A 23542-nucleotide genomic window follows, 5' to 3' on the forward strand; every position below is an offset into this window, starting at 1 on the left:
GATACGACACAAGTGCCATCAAAAAAGGCTCTCACTCACCTAAAATGCAGGTAACGTTCGAGTAATTGCTTTGGTGCTGCAAGAGAATATGGGCGGTAGTGATCACCAAATGATCCGTACGCTTGTTTATTACCAGTGGGAGGCTCCTTTGCACAGGATGCCGGCTAGATTATGGGTACAACAACGGCGCCTATTTGTGCCGTGAAGCAGTAATTTATTTATTTATTTATTTTATTTTATTTTGGCATCAAAAAACAAAAAAAAACTTATAGTGCCGAAAATTACAATACAACAGTCATTTCAGTAATGTAAATCATTACTGACTTTCGGTCTGAAGGGCGCGCTAGCTAGTGAAATTACTGGGCAAATAAGACTTAACATCTTACATCTCAAGGTGACTAACGCAATTGTAGTGCCACTTAGAATTTTCGGGCTTCTCAAGAATTCCTTCAGGGCTTATCAATAACCATCAGCTGAAGGTCCTGCTCGTCTCATCCGTTATTTTCGTATAAAAAATTCTCTTCTTTATAAAAATAATACCTGTCAACTAATATTTAAAAATTTAAGTACTCATTATAGACATTTAGTACTTATTAATTAAAATAGTACTTATTAATTTGATAATACAAAATGTATTATATACAATTAACACAATATTTTATTGGAAAATATTAAAAGAACAACATTTTACTTAATCATTTATTGACTCCAGCATATGTACACATACAACAAGCTACCTTTCCAACGCCACTTTGTAGAAATCAGTACATATTGAGTGAATTTAAAACGTTTTAAATCGACATTAAACATTAAGTAACTTCTTGGCAGTGTTGGGCGCTTACGTTTATCCGTTTCGATTAATCATTACATTAATATCAACGATTATAATAAAAGTCGATAATAATACTCGTTTTACGTAAAAGCGAAGGTGATGAAATAAATGATTCACAAAAAAATATATAATTTAAGATACTATGTACAGCGAATGACTATTAAATAAAAAATCTTGGTAACCTAGTGGAACATTTAGCGTTGCATAATTTAATATTTCGCAAAAACTAAATTGATAGATAATTTACCATAGATATAATTAATGATTATGTGCAAATCAAAGACACACGATAAAAACATTAAATACTGTAATTCCTACTGCGTAACAATCTCTCTCTGTAATACGTTTATATTCAGTTATATCGACAACGCCGTAATACGCCAAATCTCGAACATCCGGTTCGTCTACAGAATTTTTTTCTTTCTCAAAATCCTTTAAGTCGTGCCTACCTGGATGATTTTTTAATACTGCCGATGTAAAATGAATTGTGTTTTTAAGTTACCTAAATGATAACGTAATAACCTTTTTTAATAGTATGATATAACAGTATTGGAGTTAAATTATTAAGAAAATTATAATATGGTTCGTTTATTATTCGCTATGATGCAATAGGTGTAACATAATATGAAGTGTATATAATTTTCGCAGTCTTGCAACCTATGTTGAGATATAACTACTGCATTCGCGATGGCCATACTAAATTGTATAGTATTAGTTGGTTATTTAGATTAAAGAGACATATATTAAATACTAATTTTAGTACATCATAGGACAAAACATAATCCCAGTTTAAATATAACAAACATCTAATCCACAAAACTATAAATAGCTCTCCATCCTAACAAATTGCATCAATACAAATATAATTGCTACAATACAAATTTATAAATGCGATACAAATATCATATAATTGGATCTAAATAGGTGTCAAAACACAGGTCTAGACCATAAGACAGCCACTAAGTAATAATTAGGCGTATAAATGACATACAATTTTAGACAACATAACATATACTTTTATACTGAATAAATACAATCTTTGACATAACTGAGACCAATGCAAAATAATTGTTATACTATAGCTATCTTCAAAGCTCGTGGATCGATATTTCCATAAGTATAGTGTGTTAGTATGTCCTATAATTTCATAATGAACAGTTCTCTACACATTATCTAGACGTGGTAACCACGTTTCCCACAAGTTTCGACGATAGCTTTACTAGTTAGTGAAACGATCTAAGAATTTGGTTAGTTTCTATTATTTAAAACACTTATTCAATAACGATACATTTAACTACATCTATATAAATATCACTAATAATTAATCACCGTCTATCTCGACGTTTAATACACAGTTTGACCAATTTACATACAAAAGATTTTGGGATCTACAAAGATTTTATGTAAATTAGCCATTTTTTTTGAGTAAACACATGAAACTGAAATGTACTACCTTGGCTTAATAACACAAAATATATATACGCATCGAATGGCTGTTATTTTTTGACAAATCAATTAGTGATAATATCATATCCTATTTTGAATAAAAATATTTGAATTTAAATTTCATTTTGGACAACTAGCATAAGTATTTTTTAAATTAAATTTTTTTAAAATTATAATTGTTGAATCTATTGAATGAGAGATTTATTAATTATATTTAATTTTTTAATTATATTAGAGAGAGAATTATAAATATTTTAAGATTTCAAAGAACCCTATGAATCTGGAAATGATTAGATTAAGAGACAGATAAGAAACAACAGCAGTGGTAAAAGATGTATATATATGTGTGTGTGTTATTAATCCAGTTAGAAACATAATAAATGCATATTCAGTCAACATTACTCAATACAATGAATCTTTGCACTTTATTGTAAACCTTAATAATATTTGTATTAGTGCAAACTAAATATTTTGCATTTCAGCAATACAAAACTAAGCCGATACAAAAGTGCTTAAAAGCACCAATACAAATTAAAACTAGCCCCAATAGAGGTAAAGTGTCAGATACAAAAATGTGTGAAAATTAAATGGTGTTCAAAATTTGTACGAGCCGTTCGAAGGCCAGTTTGACCTTCAAATGGAATGATTTGTCAGTCTTCAATCAATGTAATACGTGATTTTAATTATTGAAATTTGTACTTTTAAATATCAAAAAAAAACCTGGATACTGTGCTACTGAAGCCTTTGCATTTATTGATATCACCCACCAATCAAGTGAGCATTTCAAAAATTTCGCCGTTGGTGTTATTTTTAAGTTTAACCTCCCAGACAGGTGCCACAACGTCACAAAAAAAAACAAACAAACAAGCAAAAAAAAAAAAAAAAAACAAACAAACCTTGTGTGTGCATATAGCTTCAACTAAATCATATTTAATCGAACGTGATGTATGTAGGGCAATGTGAAATATTTTTCAAGGGTTATTGCAAGTAACCATACTTTAATCATTTCGAGAAAAAAAAACCTGATAAAGAATTATAATAATTACCTTCGAGGCGGATATACATGATTGAAGTTAAACAATATCAAGATAAAGTAATAATAACTTTACAAAACCAATTAATTTATATTGCAATAATGTCTTACTGTCGCTGTTTGTTTCTAATTCATATAAATGTACGCTTGTTTCATGCGCTGTTGTTAAGCAAAATATAAATAAATATATATCACTAATTAATTAATAAAATAATAATTGACAGTTATTAAAACCGTAAATTTTCAGATAAACGTAGAAAAAAACCGAATGTAAAGTTGTCAATGTACTTTAACCGGTTTTTTTCGACTTTTCTCGACTTGTTCCTAAAAGAGTTTAGAGTAAAGAATACCAAGAGTAACAGAGCTAGTAGATGGCGAATGGATAAAGCAAATATTTGCACGAACCATAGTAAAAATAGAGTGACGTTATCTCTACCCAGGGAAACTTTCTCAATTGTACGTTTTAAAAACCATTTTATAATCAAGTATTACATTGATTACCTAATTATACATTTATTCTACTAGCTATATTATGTATATATTGTGTATATGTGTACTTACTCCAAAAAAATAAATATTTTAAACGAAACTTCTAGCGATTTTACTTAAAAAACCTATTACGCAATAAAACTGCTAACCTTAAAATGTTATTCAAGCCACCAGTTCTCCTTTCCCTCGATATTAAATGGTTAACAGTTGTAGAGAGTAGCAGGTTGAACTCTGGTATCTGTAACTTCCCATATAGCTCGTGAGTGCGAGCGAGAACAGTACATCGACAATACTGCTCTTTTCTGTCTTCTCAATACTATACATATTGAAATCAAACAAAAAACTGTCCTTAGACTACACCGCAAATTTTGTAAATTAATCAAAGATAAGTGTACAGTCATCAAAAAATTCAAATAATTGCAAATAATTGTGAATTAATCGAAAATTTATATTTTCGTACAAAAAAAAAGGCCATTTTTTGCAACGCAAAATAGCGTCAATGCCCGCTTATAGTAATTATTGTATATTATAGTAATTTAGTACTAAATTGCGAGATGTCATAGTTTTTCCTAAAATGTTAGATAGGTATTTTTTTTATGCGCGTGATTGTAAACCTAAAGTCAAACTATAAAAGTCTACAATAATTATTGTATAACACAATCTAACAGTTTCATAATATTTCTAGTTTTAACCAGAACTATTTTGTAATGTTGGCAACTTTAATAACGAGTTCTAATTATTGTTGGTTTGCAGAAATACACGCAATTCTCGATATTTACCACTATACCTACATGTCAATAATTATAGAATAAATATTTTAAGTATAAAATTTAAAAAAAACACAATCATATGCATAGTTTCGTGCGCTAAACATTCATGCACAATAATTTGCGTTTTTTCACATGGCAATACATTTATGTTGCCAGCTCATGAGTGACTAAAGCAGGCAACACCCGTTTAAAACACAATTACCGAACATACAGCGTTTTAATATATGCCTACACGACAATATGTAGTAGCTTAGTGAGCATTTTACTCGGCATTCCTTAAAAAAAACTGTAAAAAACAAAAAAGAAGATTTATAATGCCAAATTTCAGTAATAAATACGAGATAAATTTAATGAAATATTAATAAATATAAATGAATCAACTACTAACAGTGACATACTGATATTCAACCACAGAGTATATTCAAACTGTCAAAACCTCACCACAGCTTTCATTTATTACGCATTTCGCGGGTGAAAAAAGGTACCAGTTATTGTATTTTTATTTAAAAAACACATTTATTAATTTGGTTTTTGTCCGAAGTTTCAATATAAAAGATTATACACGACACTATAACTGTAAGAGTTGCATCGAAAAATCTAAATTTTAAACATTCGTACTCTGTCTTGAATTATATAAATTAAATAATGTATAACTAAACATAAATTTTATAATCAACGATCTCTATAATAAATAAAATTCAATCGCCTGTCTAGCTGCTTTGCAACGCGTAGTTCGGTTTCCATTTGTAAGCCCCGTTTTTATCTACGGGAGAATTCCGTTTTCATAGCTGTAAAATAAATAGATTTATTAATATATTTAAGTTTGGAAAAGGTAGAAGTTTTTCTATCCGAAAGTTACATACATTATTATGAAACGGACAGGCCACTATAATCGACCAAGAGTGAGTATGCCGCGTGGCGATCGATTAAAATAAACTATGACTGTATAAAACAAGTGAGCACAAGAGATCGGTAGTGGAACTATGTGGCGGCAGCAACGTATTCTGTACTATCGACACTATTAACACTATTGAGAGACGGACTATACTATACTATACAGGAACTCGTTATAATAAGAACTTTCTTTCTTCCTGTCTCGTGGAGGAGATCACTCTTAAACGGATGGTAGTTGTCTCTCAAGCGTATCTATAAACTGTGTCTCTATGAAGCTGTGTGAACTGTGTTTAAAAGTGTGTCCATGCTCACAATATATACTCATTTCTATCCCTGCCACCGTTCCCCAACCGTTTCCCATGCCTCAAACACTTGTGCAATTTATTATCTAAAAACACAATTTTACAAAACACATTTTAGAGAAACTTTACAATAACAGATGCTTAAACAATAACTATGGGACCTTCACGCCCTGCTACGAGTACGCAGTAGACCCTTTTTTTTATTATCCTCTCCAAACCTATTCTTTGTAAAGGAGGCTACATATTACTTAAACTGCTAAAATGGACACATCGTAGAAAATAAGTAACTGGCCGCATCTGCACATCTTTCAAATGCTTTCTAAATTACATTTAGTGAAGTGTCACAAGGAATTGATGTTAAGACGGCTAATATTCCTACTTTCAACTAATATTAAACTATACACTAAAACCCGACGAACCTTTCCAGCTGTTGAAAAAGAGCATTGGAACGTAACTTTTGCTGTATTCTGTACAATTATATATATATATAAACAACAAGACACACAATCACCTATATTAAAAGGTCGTCAAAAACGTCCGAGTGGCGTGGTGGATACGTATTAACTTTTAACATTAACAGACATACAGGTAACGGAAACGTAGAGAGACGGAAGTCTCTTTCGCACATTTCTTCTGCGATGTATTTTGTTTTAGCAATTGAGATGTAATTATTTAGCACAATGATTAAAAACGTCAAGTTCGTTACATAATTTTGTAAATTTAAAGGGGCGCTTACTTGAAATACGTCACTCCATCCTTTTTGAGTTTGGATATGCTGTTATTGGGACAGTCTTCCACTAAACACTTTGTCATTGCGTGGCGGTGTATTCAAAGCGCGGTCGAAACACAACTGAAAGAAAACACTGCCTAATAGATGATTAGGCAGAGCTTAGCTTCAGACAAATTTTGAGAGTCTAGTAGTTTATTATACGTCAATGTATATTGTGTATATTATAATGTTTAAATTAATGGTGATGTGATCTAGCGTCACTTAGTCAACTCGGAGTTTAATCGAACATTATATTTTCCACACTATTTACAATTTTGTACAAAAAGAAGTGTGTGTGTGTACTTATGCACGCACGCAGAAAGTTGGCGTGATGAAAAAAAACCTTAAAAATAATTATTCCTCGTGCTATTTCACGTTTGTAGAAAACACAATATTGTTATAAAGAAAGTATTTAATACAACCAATGAAAATATTATTACACCGCATTATATAGTAAAATAGCGTGTAATTAAGTATCATTATATTATTTTTATACAATTAGGGATTTTTTTTTTAGACTTGTATATAAATTGTAATTTATTTAATTCTCGTCCATTGGTTGTGGTTCAGTAGACATATGAGTTACAAGACTTAGCAGCTGAAGTATGATACAAATGGTTAACAAGGTGACGTCAGAGTGTCGTAAAGTCGCCCTGATAATTTTTCACTAACATGGCGCGTTAGCAAAAATGATCATATATATCATATAACTTCTCGAACTCTCCTCACGACAACAGACCGACTCACCATCAATGATCTCTCTCTTCATAATCGCAAATTGGCTCTTCACTTCCTTCATCAGCTCTAGTTTGAAAGCCTCCCATTCACCAGCGGTAATGCAGCCTCCGTCACTGCCATTTCCGTTTACCTGCTGGGTTTGTATATAAAATAACACATTATCAGTAGAACTAAAGTCCAGCCGCGAAGCAGAAAGAATTTCGTACATTAACCTCTTATTACATAAATATTATATTAAATCAAGCGAGACATTATATTAATGCGGAAGTATCTGGGACAGTTAATAACAGGCGAAAGTACAAAAATATTTCTGCGTCGCACTCGGAACATAACTATATTTGCAGAATTAACCTTATAATCCATAGATAAAGAAAATAAATCTTATCTATATAAATACACAATAGCGATTATTTACGATATATTGTGATCGTTAGCTGACCAATGAACTTTCAGTACCACGTGCTCGGACGCTGGAAGTTGGTTGATAGAATTATTTGCATTGCGAATATATAGGAGTCTAATGGGTTCAAAAATGGATGATATAAAGTTTCCTTTCATTTATTTAAAGGACTTAGTTGCAATGAGTTTGCTCCCATTCCTAATCTAGGACCAAATAAAGTGACCTTCCGAAAAGGTGTAGTATTCAAATATTTTTTCATCAAAATAGGATATTTTATTTCTTATTGAAAGTCAATAATTAACAGTTTACCTCAGACCTAAGAAGAACGGGCGCAAGAAACTCAGCGGGCTTTTTTTTCATAAAAATATGGTTACAATGTAATAATGTATAATAAAATTTATTATTTAATAGCCTAAGGAGGTCGCTCCATTCCTAATCTGTGATCTCATTAAGAAAGTCATTATGTTATAGTAACCTTTAAAACAAACGTTTTTTTTATCAATTCTTTTGAATTTTGTAGAGTGAAAATGTGCAGAGATTTTTGTGAGAATTTTCTTAAGTTACTAAAAGAATGTGCCATCCATTTGTTTAATATAATATAATACTAACCTTGAGTATTGTTTCTTCACTCGCAGACCCAAACCTCTTGCGAACTGATCGGGGAGACTGAGGCGGCTGCTGTTGTGGTGATTCAACGCTCGCTACAAACATAACTTATTATTTTAATAAATTACTTTAAAAAATATCAACGAATTAATTTTTACATTATTATTAGAATGTAATTCCAAAAAAACGTTCCAAACCACAATCATGTCGAAATTGAGTTAAGAACCCAAAACTGGTCACGTGATTCATATTAACGGACTGACAAAAAATGGCAGCCCTACTGTTACTCTTTAAATGACATCATAACTTAGTAAACCAACCCACATGTATGGAATACACCAATATTTTTAATAAACTTTAAACACGAATTCTTTAAAGTGTGATGTTTGTGGCTTGGAACGTTTTTCAGTAAATACGTCCATTATGAGCTTAGATTATTTATCTTGGTTCATAATAATAATGTAAAATCTAGATAGACAGCTGTGAATATGACGAAAAAAATTGTGGTTGACAGTTAACATTCTTTTTGAGTACACTAACACAAAGTAACATACAAATCGCGAGTGTAAGACGTAGCACACTAAAGTAATAAACCTGGCCTGTTTTCAGCGGATGTCTAGCAGCAAGAGGCTATATGAAGATATATAAATTGTGTAAGATTATGAGTAAAAATGTGTATATGTGTTGTTACGCGAACCACTAAAGCCTATGTATTGTCGTCGTGTCGTGTTAACGCAAATCTATACATTACCTCTACAATATGGCCGCAGCATTTAAAGGAGAATAAACTATTTTTTAATAACAAACTTTGTAGTACTATTTAAATGATAAGAAAGCTTGGGTATGCACTGCCCTAAAAGATTGGAGCTCTCAATTAATTACTCTTAATAGAAATACACGAATGCTGCGACCGCTAGATTAGTGTACTTCAGTTATTTTCATAGCATCATGACGTACGGCATTTTACTATGGGTTCATGCTACTGACATTGATATAGTGTTTGCTCTGCAAAAGAGAGCTGTTCGTACTATAAATCAGCTTGGTTATAGACAGTCTCTCAAAGATGAATTTAAAGAAATAAATATTATGACTGTTCATAGTCTGTACATTTATGAAAATTTAATATATGTTCACAAAAATCGTTACCTTATTGCTCTTAATAGTGATTTTCATTGTTATAACACTAGAAATAAGGGATGGCTTGTAACTAATTCTAGTAGGCTTCATAAGATACATAATAGCTTTAAGGGTAAATGTATCCACTTCAATAATAAAGTCCCAGCCACTGTTCAGGCATTATCTATAAATAAATTTAAATGTTTTATAAAAAAAATGGCTCTGTCGTAAATCCTATTACTCCACTGCTGAATATCTAAATGATCGGACAGCCTGTGACTAGATTATGATTTCTTTATAGCGATAGAAATGACTGTACAATATTATATATTCTTATTGAAAAGAGCGCAAAAAAAGAATGCTGGGAGAGTTTCTTGCGCCGCTTCTTCTCTCTCAGAGCGCCATTTGTTTCCGAAGCGGTAGTAGTATCTAGTAGTTATTAGAAATGACATCAAAAAGAATTCTAAAGGAATCAATTTTGAGAAAATAAATGCCTTTTATGCCTTTTAATATTACATTAAATATTTTAATATGCGTATATATATACGGGGAATTTGAATTAAATTTCTTGGGTCACACGAACTTTTAAAATATTTGAAATATTCTATAAAACACTGTACAAAAACTATTTGTGTAAGCTATAAAATGCTATTTGTCTGAAGTATAACGTTGCGATAAGAAACTTAGTGGAGTTTTTACCAGTGGGAGGCTCCTTAGCACAGGATGCCGGCTAGATTATGGGTACCACAACGGCAGTAATGTATAAACATTATTGTGTTTCGGTCTGAAGGGCGCCGTAGCTAGTGAAATTATTGGGCAAATGAGACTTAACATCTTATGTCTCAAGGTGACGAGCGCAATTGTAGTGCCGTTCAGAATTTTTGGCTTTCTCAAGAATCTTGAGCGGTACTGCATTGTAATGGGCAGGGCGTATCAATCATCATCAGCTGAACAATTATAAAAAAATGTGCTAATGTTATCATTCCTTGGAAGAGGTGTTACAATAAAGAACATCACTCTATTTCATCACTAACACATAAAGCGTGTATAATAGTTGCACTACAAGGCGTAAGCTATACTTTAATAAAAAAAACACTGAACTATGCAGCTGTGGCTAAAAATACAATCAAATAAAATTGCCTTGCGCTTGACAACAGCTGCGTACCTCGTACCAGAAAACACAGTGCAGACGATAAGCGACAGTTACTATTTCGAAATGTTTCTTAATTATTATTAATCATTATATAATATTTGACATTAAACTTAAGGTCGTATTGTATTTTAATATAGCCTTAGTTGGTGTTACTTTATGCTCAGATCACAGTAGAATCGGTTTTCTCATACAAAAATTGGTTGATATATTACATACATTGTAACTGAAATAATTTGTAAAAAGATGAAGCTGTAAATTTTGATTGAAAAGAGTGGCAATGAGTTTAGTACATACAACAAGAAAAATTTTTTTTGACATTCATAAATTTCCGTGACCTACATGAACAAAGTGATTTTGATTTGATTTGATCACACATCTATAGGGATATCGTAGGTTCTACTGTAATTTATAAAATTATTTAAATATAAATATCGAGCCCGTTAGTCAAGGTATAAATGTCTGCCTGCCAAGCATTGGGATGAGGGCTCGATCCTCAATAAGAACATACTGTAAAATTGGCAATTTAAAATTCTGTTCCCTTCAGACATTTACAACATTACATAGAAAGCTTTTGTGACAACCCTAACATATTTGTAGGGTTTATTTGTTAATTATTATACATATGGTTATGCTTCAAACAATGGAGTAAATGCAACATAACACAAAGCAAAGCACACTCACGGGGAGTATTGCCATTACAATTGGCTGGAAGTCGGTGCGGTAGAGTGGCAGAGCGTTCCCAGGTCTTCATCGGAGTGCCGTTGTTGGAGTTTTCTGATGAGGACTCCTGAAATAAAAATATTAATAAATCAATTTTTTATAACTCCATGTTAGTCCTGACTTTTATATAAAGAAACTTTAAAAGGAATTTGCAAGAAAATATTTTGGAACCATTATACAAATTTAATTTGTACCAAAATATATGAACAATGTGGGACTCGAATCCGTGCCTCTCGGGTTCTATCTGAGAGGTACCTTCAAACTTTTGATATTCAAATTTGTATATATATAATCCCAGAAGTGAGGAATATCACTTAAAACAAACCATTACAGTCATTATTATTTTTTCTATATCCCCCTTATTCATAGTGGTCCGCTAACTTTAAACAGCCGCTGAGGAGTGCTTTTTCTCATTCTGACTTTTATTTTTATGATTAGCAATGCTTTTGGTTAGCAGACTATTATGAATAAGAGGGTTCATGGCAAGATCTTATCTTACCATAGTTATGTCCAATATGGTTATAGTCCAATGCTATCTTTCAATAGGTTATTGAAATGTAAGTAAGTGTATAAGGATAGATTTGTCTACCTCTAGTAAGTTAAACTAAGGATAGATAGGTTATTGAAAACAGTCGTTAGTGAGTAAGAGACAGCTGTCTCGCGTAGTGCACGTTCGGGCAAAGAATAAGTAATAAGTATGGGTTAAGTCGCCTTGTGTGCTAACCGACAGAGTAAAATATACCAGAGCAATTTATTACCTTGTATACATATTTTTTTATGATAAAAAAAGCCCGTTGAGTTTGTTGCGCCCGTTCTTCTCAGGTCTAAGGCATTCGTTTTAGAATGGGTGGTAGTTTTTAACTTTCAATAAGTGATGTCACATCCTATTTTGAATGATAATATTATAATTTAAACTAACCGGTGCTCGGTCCAAGTTGGCTCGTCTCCTTGCCAGTGTCCTCTGCATCTCATGCATCATGCAGTGTAGACTGGCACGTTCTGCTCCACTGCCACTGCCCGAACTACCCCCACTGCCAGAGTTTCCTCCAGGGGGCGATGCCGCTTCTGTGTTCGACGCTTGCTGAAAATAAAAAAGTGGCACATTAGTTTAAATATAGGGCAAGTTATTTCAAATATGTAGAATTTATTACGCATAAATACAAAATCAAGGATGGTAATTTTTACTTTATGGCATTTCATTATTAGAAATCTTAATATCGTCTGAGAATAACGTTGTTAATTTATTTAAAGAATTTAACCTGTATGCTCTGAGGATTCAAAGGCAAATATGTTTACATATACATAATACATTTAAGTCCTATTGTGGCTTATATAACAAATGGGCATACAGTTTTTTTTATAAGTACATGTATATACATAGCTTTTAAAGTAAGTTAAGTTAGTAAGTTAAGAGTTAAGTAGGTTTAAAAGTAAGTACATAGCTTTTAAATAAAACACTTTTAAAGGATTAAAATGCGTGTAATTGAAACTGTTATTACATTAGATTTTTGGGTAAAAGTTACATTTTTAACCGACTTCAAAAAGGAGCAGGTTCTCAATTCGTCGATTTTTTTTTAAGTTTTGAGGTAATAATATAATTTTTTAATACCTCAAAACTTTCGACTAGGTGAACCGATTTTGATAATTCTTTTTTTATTTGAAAGCTGGTGCTTCCTGTGTGGTTCAGATCTGACAATGGCATCCATGAGAAAATCACAAAATTCTTAAATGGATAATAAATGGAATAATATTAAATGTGGATTATAAATTTATATTTATTTTTAGTTTTCATTGCTGCATTGAAAAATTAAGTATATCTACACAAATTGTTGGTTACTGTACTTCAAATACACTAAAAATCAAAAAATAATAACAAAATAAACAACCGACTTAATTTATTAATTAATTAGATTGTATAAAAATATGCAATTATTTTATAGCATTTTTTATCTGTTGTTTTGCAATGGTGTTTTTGAAGTCTGATGTTTATTTTGTTAAATTTTATTTATTTATTTTCCAAGTCCCATCTGCGTCCCCCTGAAAAGGATATCTGAAAAGGTCTTGAAACGTCGGGTAAGCTAAAATAAAATGTAATTTCTACGCAATAATGGTTTTCACCATATTTACACAAATAAAATTAATTCGATAGTGGCTGATAATACCTTAGCCTGTCTCTTCAGCCTCGCTTGTTGCAGTTGGGCAGCGAGCCCCGTGGGATCGGCAGGCTGCGGGGGCGGAGGCGGCGGCGGTGGTGACACGACTGCCCCCGGCGGGGGAGGAGGTGGCGGGGGCGCGGGGGCCGCTGGCTGGATGACGGGGGCCGGTTGTGGCTGCATCTGTAACGTATATTTAACGATGGTGGCCTTAAACGTGGCAGTATGCTCTATTCTTGTATGCTGACGACCTGTATAGCCGATTGGTTAGCGATCCTATCTACTAAGCTAGAGGTTTTCGGTTATAATAGGTGCAATCATTTATAATTATGATGAATATGGATGTTTGTTTCAGAGTTATGGAATTTTATCTGTATTTATGTATGTTAAAGATTTTTTTATATATTCATTTAAAACGTTACACACTAACATAACAGCAGAACAAAAATCACATAAATTTGTCCGGATTGCTAACATGAGTTGAGTTCGTAATGATGATTAAAATTAAGAACAGAAAAAACTTAATTAAGTACATACACAAAGTTTACAAGCAAAGCATAATTAGATCAGGTTCGTATTCAACCAGTCATCACTGAATAATATCTCTATACGAAAACGGGACACCGCTATCTCCCGATAGCGCTATTCCATCGCACACGCACAGCAATATGACTATTCGCTAGGCCGATGGGCGGTGACAAAAATACCCGATGTTTGACCCAATTACTATGTAAGCTACAGGTTGTTCAAAAATGCAATTTTAACTTATCTCTAAATTTTTTTCTTGTGATACTAATTTTTTAAAAATGAATCAATATCATTTAATAGCCGAAAAACCAAATATTGTGTTGTAAGCGTACCATAAATGTTATTGGACTTTAATGTTATTAAGTGATTTTTGTAGTAGTTATTTTGTAGAAAATTTTACTTTGAATTTCAAATATTCGAAAATTCTTCCACAAGAAGACAGTAATTAAATTTTGTGTGTATCGATAAGATTTTACAGTGCCTGAAGAGATCGTTATATTCATTCGCTTTATGTTATTCTTTTACTACTGGGAAGACAAATTTTAATATCCTAATTTGAATGTTTTCTATTTTATCTAGGTAGGTTTTAAGTAAGTAAGTATATTGTATTAAATATATCGTTGTCTTGCACCCCATAACATAAGGCTATATGCCTTATTTGGGGTAATCTAATTAATTGTGTAAAAGTGTGTCAATATTATTATTATTATTATTATTCTTAAAAATCCCTAAGTCGTATAAATACACGAAAGTAGCTGCCAGTAATTGATTCCATAAAGTGGCTATACAAGGTAAGAAATCTCTTAAAAGCACGTGCCACAATACCAGATGTCAACGTTATACGGGTGGTAATTTTGCATTTTAACTTAGTGTCCCGTGGTGAAATTCACCTGCTAGTTATAACCCAAACAGCTGTGCATTAATAGCATTGTCCCTGATAAATGCGGTATTTTGCTATATCAAAGAAATATAGTCTTATGTACATAGATATATCAAAAAAACTTTTTTATTTCACAACTTACCATGGGGGGTGGTTGCGGAGCAGCCGGGGGTGTTGGGGGTGCAATAGGGCCCTTGAAACAAAATATATATTAAGTGTCACTGCTACTTGATTCATAAATATGGCGTAGTCAAGACCGTCGAGCCACGAGCGAGTAAGAAGATGTTTATATTTCGCCGGATTTCGCTCATTACATTAAGAATTATTTATAGAATGAAAAACTAACATATCAAAGCGTTGATGACGTAATAGGATGCAGTTTGTTTGCTTTCCATGGATCCTCCCGTACGATCCTCGTCTGCCACTTACCAATGTGTTTTCGGTTTTTTAATTCATTTTATGTATGTTTATTGGACTCTTTATAAGGTCAGCAATGTTGAGATTCCTCAGATGTTACAACAGAGTATAGCTGAGGTGATCACTTTCTATTGATCCGTTTGAATGCCCTTTGTACCAAAATTGATGCACGATGCGGGACTCAAAATGCCTCTCGAGTTCCGTTCGAGCGCTCTTAATAACTTAGCCAACCGTCTGAATGACTGTAAAGTAGATCCTGCCTGCAACTGTTAATTATAAATCCAGGAAATCCAAGTATTCCTGTTGATTTGCCGCCGTGAGATCGTAATGATTTCTTCGTAAAGTGTCCCGCGAAATATATATTGTGGTTTGCCAGCACACTCAGGCGAATATAGAAGAACCCAGGATCTTGCAGAAGAGGTGAGTACCGGCTATTCCCTTTACTCCAATGATTCCTGCTCTGTCCACCTGAGTACCCTTTTTATAATACAGTCCACTTTAAATTCTTCGGCGCCACCACATACCCAAATTTACGATCGATGCGTCACTCGGACGGTTGGCTCAGTTGTTAAGAGCGCTCGCACGGAACCCGGAAGGTGCGGGTTCCAGTGCCGCATCGTTCATAAATTTTGGTTCAAATAAAATTTGTATATTAAATCCCAGAAGGGATTTCACTTAAAAACAACTTACTAATAACTGTTTGATATGTATAAAAACGCCGAGTTCGGTATTTATGGGTACAGAGCTCACAAGATGTTTATATTTTTTTATGAAAATAAGGGATGAGACGAGCAGGAAGTTCAGTTGATACGCCCTACCCATTAAAATGCAGTGCCACTCAGGATTCGTGAAAAAGCCAAACATTCTGAGCGGCACTACAGCTGCGTTCATCACCTTGAGACATAAGATACTAAGTAATTTGCCCAGTAATTTCACTAGCTACGGCGCCCTTCAGAATGAAACACTGCTTCATGGCAGATATAGGCGCCGTTGTGGTACCCATAATCTAGCCGACTTCCTATGCAAAGGAGCTTCCCACTGGTATATACTTACATTAGCTGGAGCTGGCAAGTTCTGATGAGGGGGCACTGGCGGTGGGGCACTCACAGTATTTGTCCCCACGGCTGCAGCTGATAGAGACATATTTGGGGGCATCGGGGCACTAAAATGATAAATATAAAAAATATAATTTTTAAACTTTATTTCGTCTACGGTGACACAGGCCGCTAGCCTATTGTGAAAACCACTTTAAATTTACTACACGGCCACATTATCTCTGGAACGTGTAGCCCCTCTTCCGTTCCCCTTTCACTCCCTCGCGCTCGCCCGCTTGCGTCAGTACGGCTTGCAGTTTCATTACCGTTAGGTACATGTCGTGATATTTTCGTGCTATCAGTGATTTTTTGTTGTTTTTGATATTTAAATTGTTACGTTTTGAGTTATGTTGTTAATAGTTCTGTAGTTTCTGGTGTTTTGCTACCTTTTTTTAAACAAGTAGTTTTAAGTAACTTGATTATTCAAAAGTAGAACTTGCTAAACAGCTCCACAGAATCTGTTTAGTCAACACAAATATTTTAAGTGAATAAGTTTTTATTTATCAGGCTCACATACGTATTGATTCTTTAGTATTCATTCCAAAAATCGGTGAATCTAAGGGCTGGAGTCGAATGATTGGGAATTAACGAAGCTATTCGGCAACATTCGAAAATATCGACACCAGTAACTCTGTCGACTAACTCTTTTGTTAAATTGTATGTAAAAAGAATCTTATAAAAATCAAATATGTATTGAGTATAATTACTAAATAATGTATAATCTATACATATAAATACAATTTGAGTATCTGTTTGTAATATTGAAATAACCGTTTTTTACTACATGTATATGAATATATATAGTTACTATAATAGTTATAGTGACTGTTAGTTCCGGCTAATCTCAGATATGACTGGACCGTTTTGAAGGGACTTTTATTGGCATTATCTTTGGTAGCTAATGTAATAAGGAGTTACTTAGGCTACGTTTATTGTAGAATAATTATTTTGTTTTATAAAAATAAATTAATGTTGCAATGTTCAAGAAGCTAACTCTAAAAATGTTAAGAACTGGCCAGTAAGAAACATTGCTAATGAAAACATTTTTGAATTTCAATTTTAGAACTCTTTTGTAACCTAATGTAGTATATTGTATTCATTTGTCATAATAATAAAAATAAATATAATGAGTCTGCCGCCATACAGTCCTGACCTGACGTCCTGCGACTTTTATTTATTCCCAAGAACTAATAGTTATTTATGCAACTGTTGTGTAATAGGGGGTATTAAAACACGAATGTGGATTTATCGATGGATGGTGATAATAGTATCACATGAGTGTTTTAATACCTAATTATCAACAGTTGCATACAAGACTTTATCTACACTCATAATATAAATCCTCTAAAAGATTCTGGAACATTTAGCTTACTGCTATCATTAAAACACCAGTCCTAGTAGTAACCTAATATCGTTCATTACTGATTATATACAAATAAACTAAGTATCAATGAAACAATTATTTATTTTTGTAGTATAGTGCAATAATTAAAATTCACTCGAATATAAAGTTCTTTTGCAGCGTTTAAAATGAATCGCTCATTTTTTGTAAACAAAACAATAAAAATATCTAAGAAAAATGGCGGGGATCCGAATTACCTCCTTTTTTTACGGCGCGCGACGTTCTGGTAGTGTGGAACGCGCGTAAACAAAAATGTTCTTTTTTTGAAATTCATACAGATACCACACATCGAGCAATAAGAACGTGGCTGTCTGTTAAAACTCTTTGAGCACGAAGGGATTGAAAAACAAAATTAGGAGTGTTGTTATGAAATTCAGTACAACATTACAACACTCGTTTGGATGATGTAATGGTTATTAGAACATTGGGTGTTTTAATGTTGGCAATAAGCTAACTGTTTCAGAATCTTTAATAGAGGATTTAAAGCATAGAAGACACCCCTGAGGAAGAATGGACCCACTGCTTTTCTCAGTGGTTGCATCGAATGCGACGATGTGAAGAGAGGAACGGAGATTACTTCGAAAAACAAAAGTATAGGTAACTTTCTATAACAAGCCGTTTTTCATTTTCTAAACATATTCAGTGTTACCTAGGTAATAAAGCACGCGTGGCAACCCTATGATTAATAATATTAGCTTTTTAATATTAAAGAATGATTACCTGTTAGTGCGATGATGTCCGTGCGGCGGTGGCACGTGAGCTGCATGAGGAAGTGTGTGTACACCGTGCGGGGGGGGTGCGGGGGCCGCGGGGGCCGCCGGGGCCACGGGCACGCTCTGTGGAGGGGGACAGATAAACAATATTAGCTTATATTTATTTTTACCATGCTCTAAATAGTAGATTTTACAACGAGTGCACAAAACGAAACACTATTATCCGAGAGTTTTAGCAGCTTGAGCCGAAGGCGAAGGCTGATAGTAATGTCGAAGATAGAATGGTTTTGTAGACGAGTTATAAACTCTGCTTTTCATTTCGATTGCGAGGAAATAAAACAGTAGTATAACATGGACATTTTTAACAATTTTAGCAAATTTGACGAAATTAATAAACGCACGAAAAAACAAGACCTACTTCCCGCCGCTTTTATTTTTAATCTTACGACATTGATATTAGGCTTGGGCTCCAGACTCATACAACCTACTATTAAATTAATTTTGTAATATATATTTAATTAATAAAATAACCTACCTGTTTTAATTTTAATATCTTTTATGTCTTAAAAAACACACGAGGCACATAAATTAGAGTAAATATTATAAAATAACAAATTCTATCTCTAAGCTTTTTTGTGATTGGCTAAGGAGAAGAAAATGAGCCGAGTCATACGGCTCATTTTCTTCTCCTTAATATAGATACATTTATGAGTAGATACGTTAATGCACTTGTGCACAAAAATCGATTTTGTGCAGCCTATATCGTGCACAAATAAGCAATTTTAGCTACGCTGTCGAGGTAGGCACTGCATAGCTAGTGCTTGACCACTCTGACGTTAGTAAATGCACTTTGCGGCGCGCCATATTGTGACGTCACGCGACTCCAAAAATTACAATAATCGTAACTACAATTAGATTAATTAATTAGACTGTATAAACATACTCAATTATTTTTATACTTTTTAGTGCACATTATATATATTGTTTTGGAATAGTGTTTTTGAAGGCGGTTGTTAAAATAAAATATTTTACGATTTTTAATGAATTTAAATTTTGAATGATAAAATACTCGAACGATTTGTTACACAAGCCAGCCTCAAAAGAGTGACGATTGTAGTAACTGCATCAATCCACATTCTAAGTCTATATGTATAAGTGAAGGTATGCGAGCATTTCATCTATAATTATGGACGGTGTGGGATTGAACCTGCGCTTCTAGGGCTACACCCCAGAGCCCCTCCAACTGAGTCAACCGTCCGTGTTAATTGTCATAATTTGAACATATACATTATATAAGAGTCACTTAGATTGGTCCCTGGTCCCATACTGTATGCATATAGCTATAATGAAATTTAATAAATTTTGGAATGGTTTCTTTCAAAATTCAATATATGCGTGGTGTGTGTGTTCTGATCATCATGTCATTTATATAATCATTAGTTTGGAGGCAAAAGGCGAAGAGCACGACATCCTTCTCTCATAGGCGATGCGCGACTGAGCAGTCGCGCTATCGTAAAAAATTCGCATCGCGGATTGTTTGCGGTAAAATATCCGCGCGGATTTTTTTCCGCAAGTGCGTGCAGCTTCATATAATATCATATGTCACAGACTTTAGCGGAAAAAATTCGCAATGCGTGCTAAGTTATTCTTAAGATAGGCGCTGCATAGCGGGCATTTGCGCATAGTGTAGTATGACGATACGACTATGCGCACTCTTCACGGCGCGCCATGTTGTGACGTCACGCGGACATTGGCACAAGAAATAATTAAATAATACAGAAACAAAAAGATTTTTAAATTACAGAATGTAAAAAGGCAATAAAGTATAAAATATTAGTATAAATAAAGGTGAATTAATATTTTAGATATAAATAGTTTCCAAAACATTAAGCTGAGGCTGTGTAGCGGGCGTTTGACCGCTGTGACGTCACTACATTACACGCACTCTTCACAGCGCGCCATGTTATGACGTCACGCGGACATTGGCACAAGAAATATTTAAATAATACAGAAACAAAAATTATAATATTTCTAGACATAATATAATCTACTACACGATAGTAACCCTTCTTTGTCAAAGTAGCTTTAATATGTTTCTTGAATTTGTACTCAGTGAGTCCTAGCATACTGTCTGATATTTTATTGTAAAATTTGAAGATATATGAAGGAGCTCTTAACCTTAAATAACCTACACTGCACGTAAAGTTGCTTTCTTAAATTGAATGAATTCGAGATGAATGTGCTTCTACAAATCAGCACCTTTCTCGCTCAAAGTAGTAACATTTATGCCTTTAATACGAGAAACAAGGAATTGCTAGTTCTACTTTACTAATTGGGTATTACACTATCCCCTCACTGAGTTCGAATGGCGTGTTTACACTAGACGAGTAGGGTCCTTAAAATCAGGTAGCTCTTCTTTTCCGAGGTGTTTTTGTCTTGGTAATGTAAAGGTGTACCCGTGCACAATTTCACTGGACGTTCGAATTTCATTAAAGTATTTATTGCTACAAAATAAATACTTTTTCGCAATAAAATAAAACAATAGTCGTGTGAAGTATTTATTATGGAAATTTTATTGAAAATGTTTAATAACTAGCAAATGAAATTGCTTTTTCCGTGGAAGATTTAGAGGAAAATCTGAGAATTTATTGTATCGAGTCCAGTTTTGTCAACCGTGTTTCGACTCCTATAACTTACTAACTAGAATCCTAAACATAACATGTTTCTCATCAAAAAATATTACAATTTCATATCTCTTTGTATTAAAATATGGTTTTTGGGACTCACACTTTTTTTTATCGAATAGGAGGACAAACGAGCATTCACCTTAACATTAGTAAACTTGTTACTATATACATATATATATTCTTGATAATGTTATATATGTACATAGACACATAATTGGATTAGAAACGGTGGTAATCATAATGTTAACACCAGGAACAGACATAAACTTATATTGCCTACTAATCAGCTAATAATAATAATTATTATTAATTTTCAGTTTACAAGACCCATAGTTTTACATATATGTTACATTATACAATAAAACAAGTTAAAAATAAATATTATTTTATACTTTTTCAACAAGATCCCAGAAAATATTCAAAACAAATATATAAAAAAAATTCAAAAGAATTGTTAACAAACGTTCGCGTGGCAAAGGTTACTATAACATAAATATTACTTTCTAAATGATACCACAGATTGGGAGCGACCTTCCTCAAGCTATTAAATAATACATTTTATTTTACGATATTACATTCTAACTCTATTTTGGTAAAAAAAAAAAGAAGCCCGCTGTGTTTGTTGCACCGGTTCTTCTGAAGTCTGAGGCATACCTTTTCGAATGGTTGGTAGTTTTGACTCTCAATAAGTGATATCATATCCTATTTTGAATAGACATATTGAATTTACTTACAGTGTGATGATGCACCGGCGCATGGTACTGGCTCGGGGGCGCATGATGCGGCGTGCCTGGCTGGTGATGTTGTTGCGGGATTGGTTGCTGGTGTTGATGATGAGGGGCGTGGTACTGTGGCTGCTGGAGCATGGCAGCGTCTTCTCGGGTCATTGTCCTAAAATACACATTTAATCTTATGATATTTACTAGCCGCGCAATTTTTTAATGGAAATAAATTTTATTTTATTCATCTTATAACAAACACAATAAAAAAACTAAGTAACCATAATCTAGAAAAAATTTCGCATCGAATGGTGATAGTTTCATGTCAATACGATCAGTGGTTTAGGCGTGATTGAGCCTCAAACAAAGACCATTTTCACTTTTTTAATTTCACTTTTCACTTTCTTAATATATATAAATTGCGCGTCACGTTGTTTTTCCGCGATGGACTCCTAAACTAATGAACGGATTTTAATGCGGATTACTTCATGGAGTGCAGTTTAGTCCAACTTGAGAGATAGGATAGTTTGTATTTCGATTTGGGACCCATAATTAATTTTATTTTTAATATTTGTTTTGTAATCTATTCAAAACTAGCCGCGCCGTCCGCGTCGTCAATCTTTATGTATGGAACAACGCTAGCGCTCCGCACAGACGTAAGTATAAATGTGAAGGAGACCGCGTGTTACGCTACTCTTCTATTACTTGTACTATGGTATAACTCACCTGTATCCCATGTCCTCGTCATAATGGGTGTTATGTCCGTTGTTGTGACCATTATATGGTACAGGCGGGTTGGGAGCCTGTGGAGGCACTGGCACTGTGTTGTTTGTTGCTTTGTTGGCAAGAACCTGAAATAATAATATAATTATTAAAAAAAAACCAACCAACTTCAACAAAAAACTATTCAAAAACAATATATAACATACACTAAAAAATAAAAATCTAATTAATTAATCTGATTCTACTTTTAATTGTTGTTATTTTTTTGATCGGTGTCCTTCCGCCGCGGCCCCACGTAGTCACGTTGCGCGTACGACACAAGCGCATCTTACCTGCGACCTTTCTATGTAACTGTTTATATAATAACAAACCTACCGTGGCTGACACCGACACCAAAAATAACAATAATTGTAACTAAAATTAGATTTATTAAGTTACTACTTAATGAAAATACGCAATTTTCTACTTTATCCCACTAATATTATAAATGTGTAAGTTTGTATGTCTGGATGTATGTTTGAACTTCTTTAACGCAAAATCTACTGAATAAATTTTGATGAAACTTTACAATAATATAGCTTACACACCAGAATAACAAATAGGCTATAATTTATAAAACCATAGTGTGAATTATACAAAATATAAAAGAAGTGTGATTGTTACTAATGAATACAACTAGCACCATCTCTTATCAACTAGCAAGGAAAAAATCAATACAATTTATATGGCAAAACAACGTTTGCCGGGTCAACTAGTTATATATATATATTTTTTATTTTAAGTGAATTGAGATTCACTAACTAATAATTTGTCTTAAAAATGTAGTACTACGCTAGTGCCTACGCTAGCGCATGGCTACTAGATTTCTTACAGGTTGCTCTGAAATGACATTATTATTATTATTATTAATATTATTATGGAAAATGTATTTAGGTGAATCAAGTATTTTATTTTTGAA

General features: G+C 33.3%; 1 protein-coding gene across 5 annotated transcripts in view; it reads right to left on the reverse strand.

Annotated features, from left to right (window-relative positions):
• Positions 1 to 685: 685 nt before the first annotated feature.
• Positions 686 to 23542, reverse strand: part of LOC126974674 (protein enabled) — an 80617-nt gene continuing 57760 nt past the window's right edge. For all 5 annotated transcript variants that reach the window (XM_050822268.1, XM_050822249.1, XM_050822234.1 and 2 more), the window contains 11 exons: positions 22588 to 22712; positions 21877 to 22033; positions 18463 to 18578; positions 16300 to 16408; positions 14972 to 15022; positions 13431 to 13604; positions 12188 to 12349; positions 11230 to 11335; positions 8283 to 8374; positions 7283 to 7406; positions 686 to 5358 (listed from right to left, as the gene is read on the reverse strand). In XM_050822268.1, coding sequence (XP_050678225.1) covers positions 5330 to 5358; positions 7283 to 7406; positions 8283 to 8374; positions 11230 to 11335; positions 12188 to 12349; positions 13431 to 13604; positions 14972 to 15022; positions 16300 to 16408; positions 18463 to 18578; positions 21877 to 22033; positions 22588 to 22712 — 1245 coding nt within the window. In that variant the 3' untranslated portion in view covers positions 686 to 5329. The remainder of the gene's footprint in view (positions 5359 to 7282; positions 7407 to 8282; positions 8375 to 11229; positions 11336 to 12187; positions 12350 to 13430; positions 13605 to 14971; positions 15023 to 16299; positions 16409 to 18462; positions 18579 to 21876; positions 22034 to 22587; positions 22713 to 23542) is intronic.

Source organism: Leptidea sinapis, chromosome 2, assembly GCF_905404315.1.
Source record: "Leptidea sinapis chromosome 2, ilLepSina1.1, whole genome shotgun sequence".
Lineage (NCBI taxonomy): Eukaryota > Metazoa > Arthropoda > Insecta > Lepidoptera > Pieridae > Leptidea > Leptidea sinapis.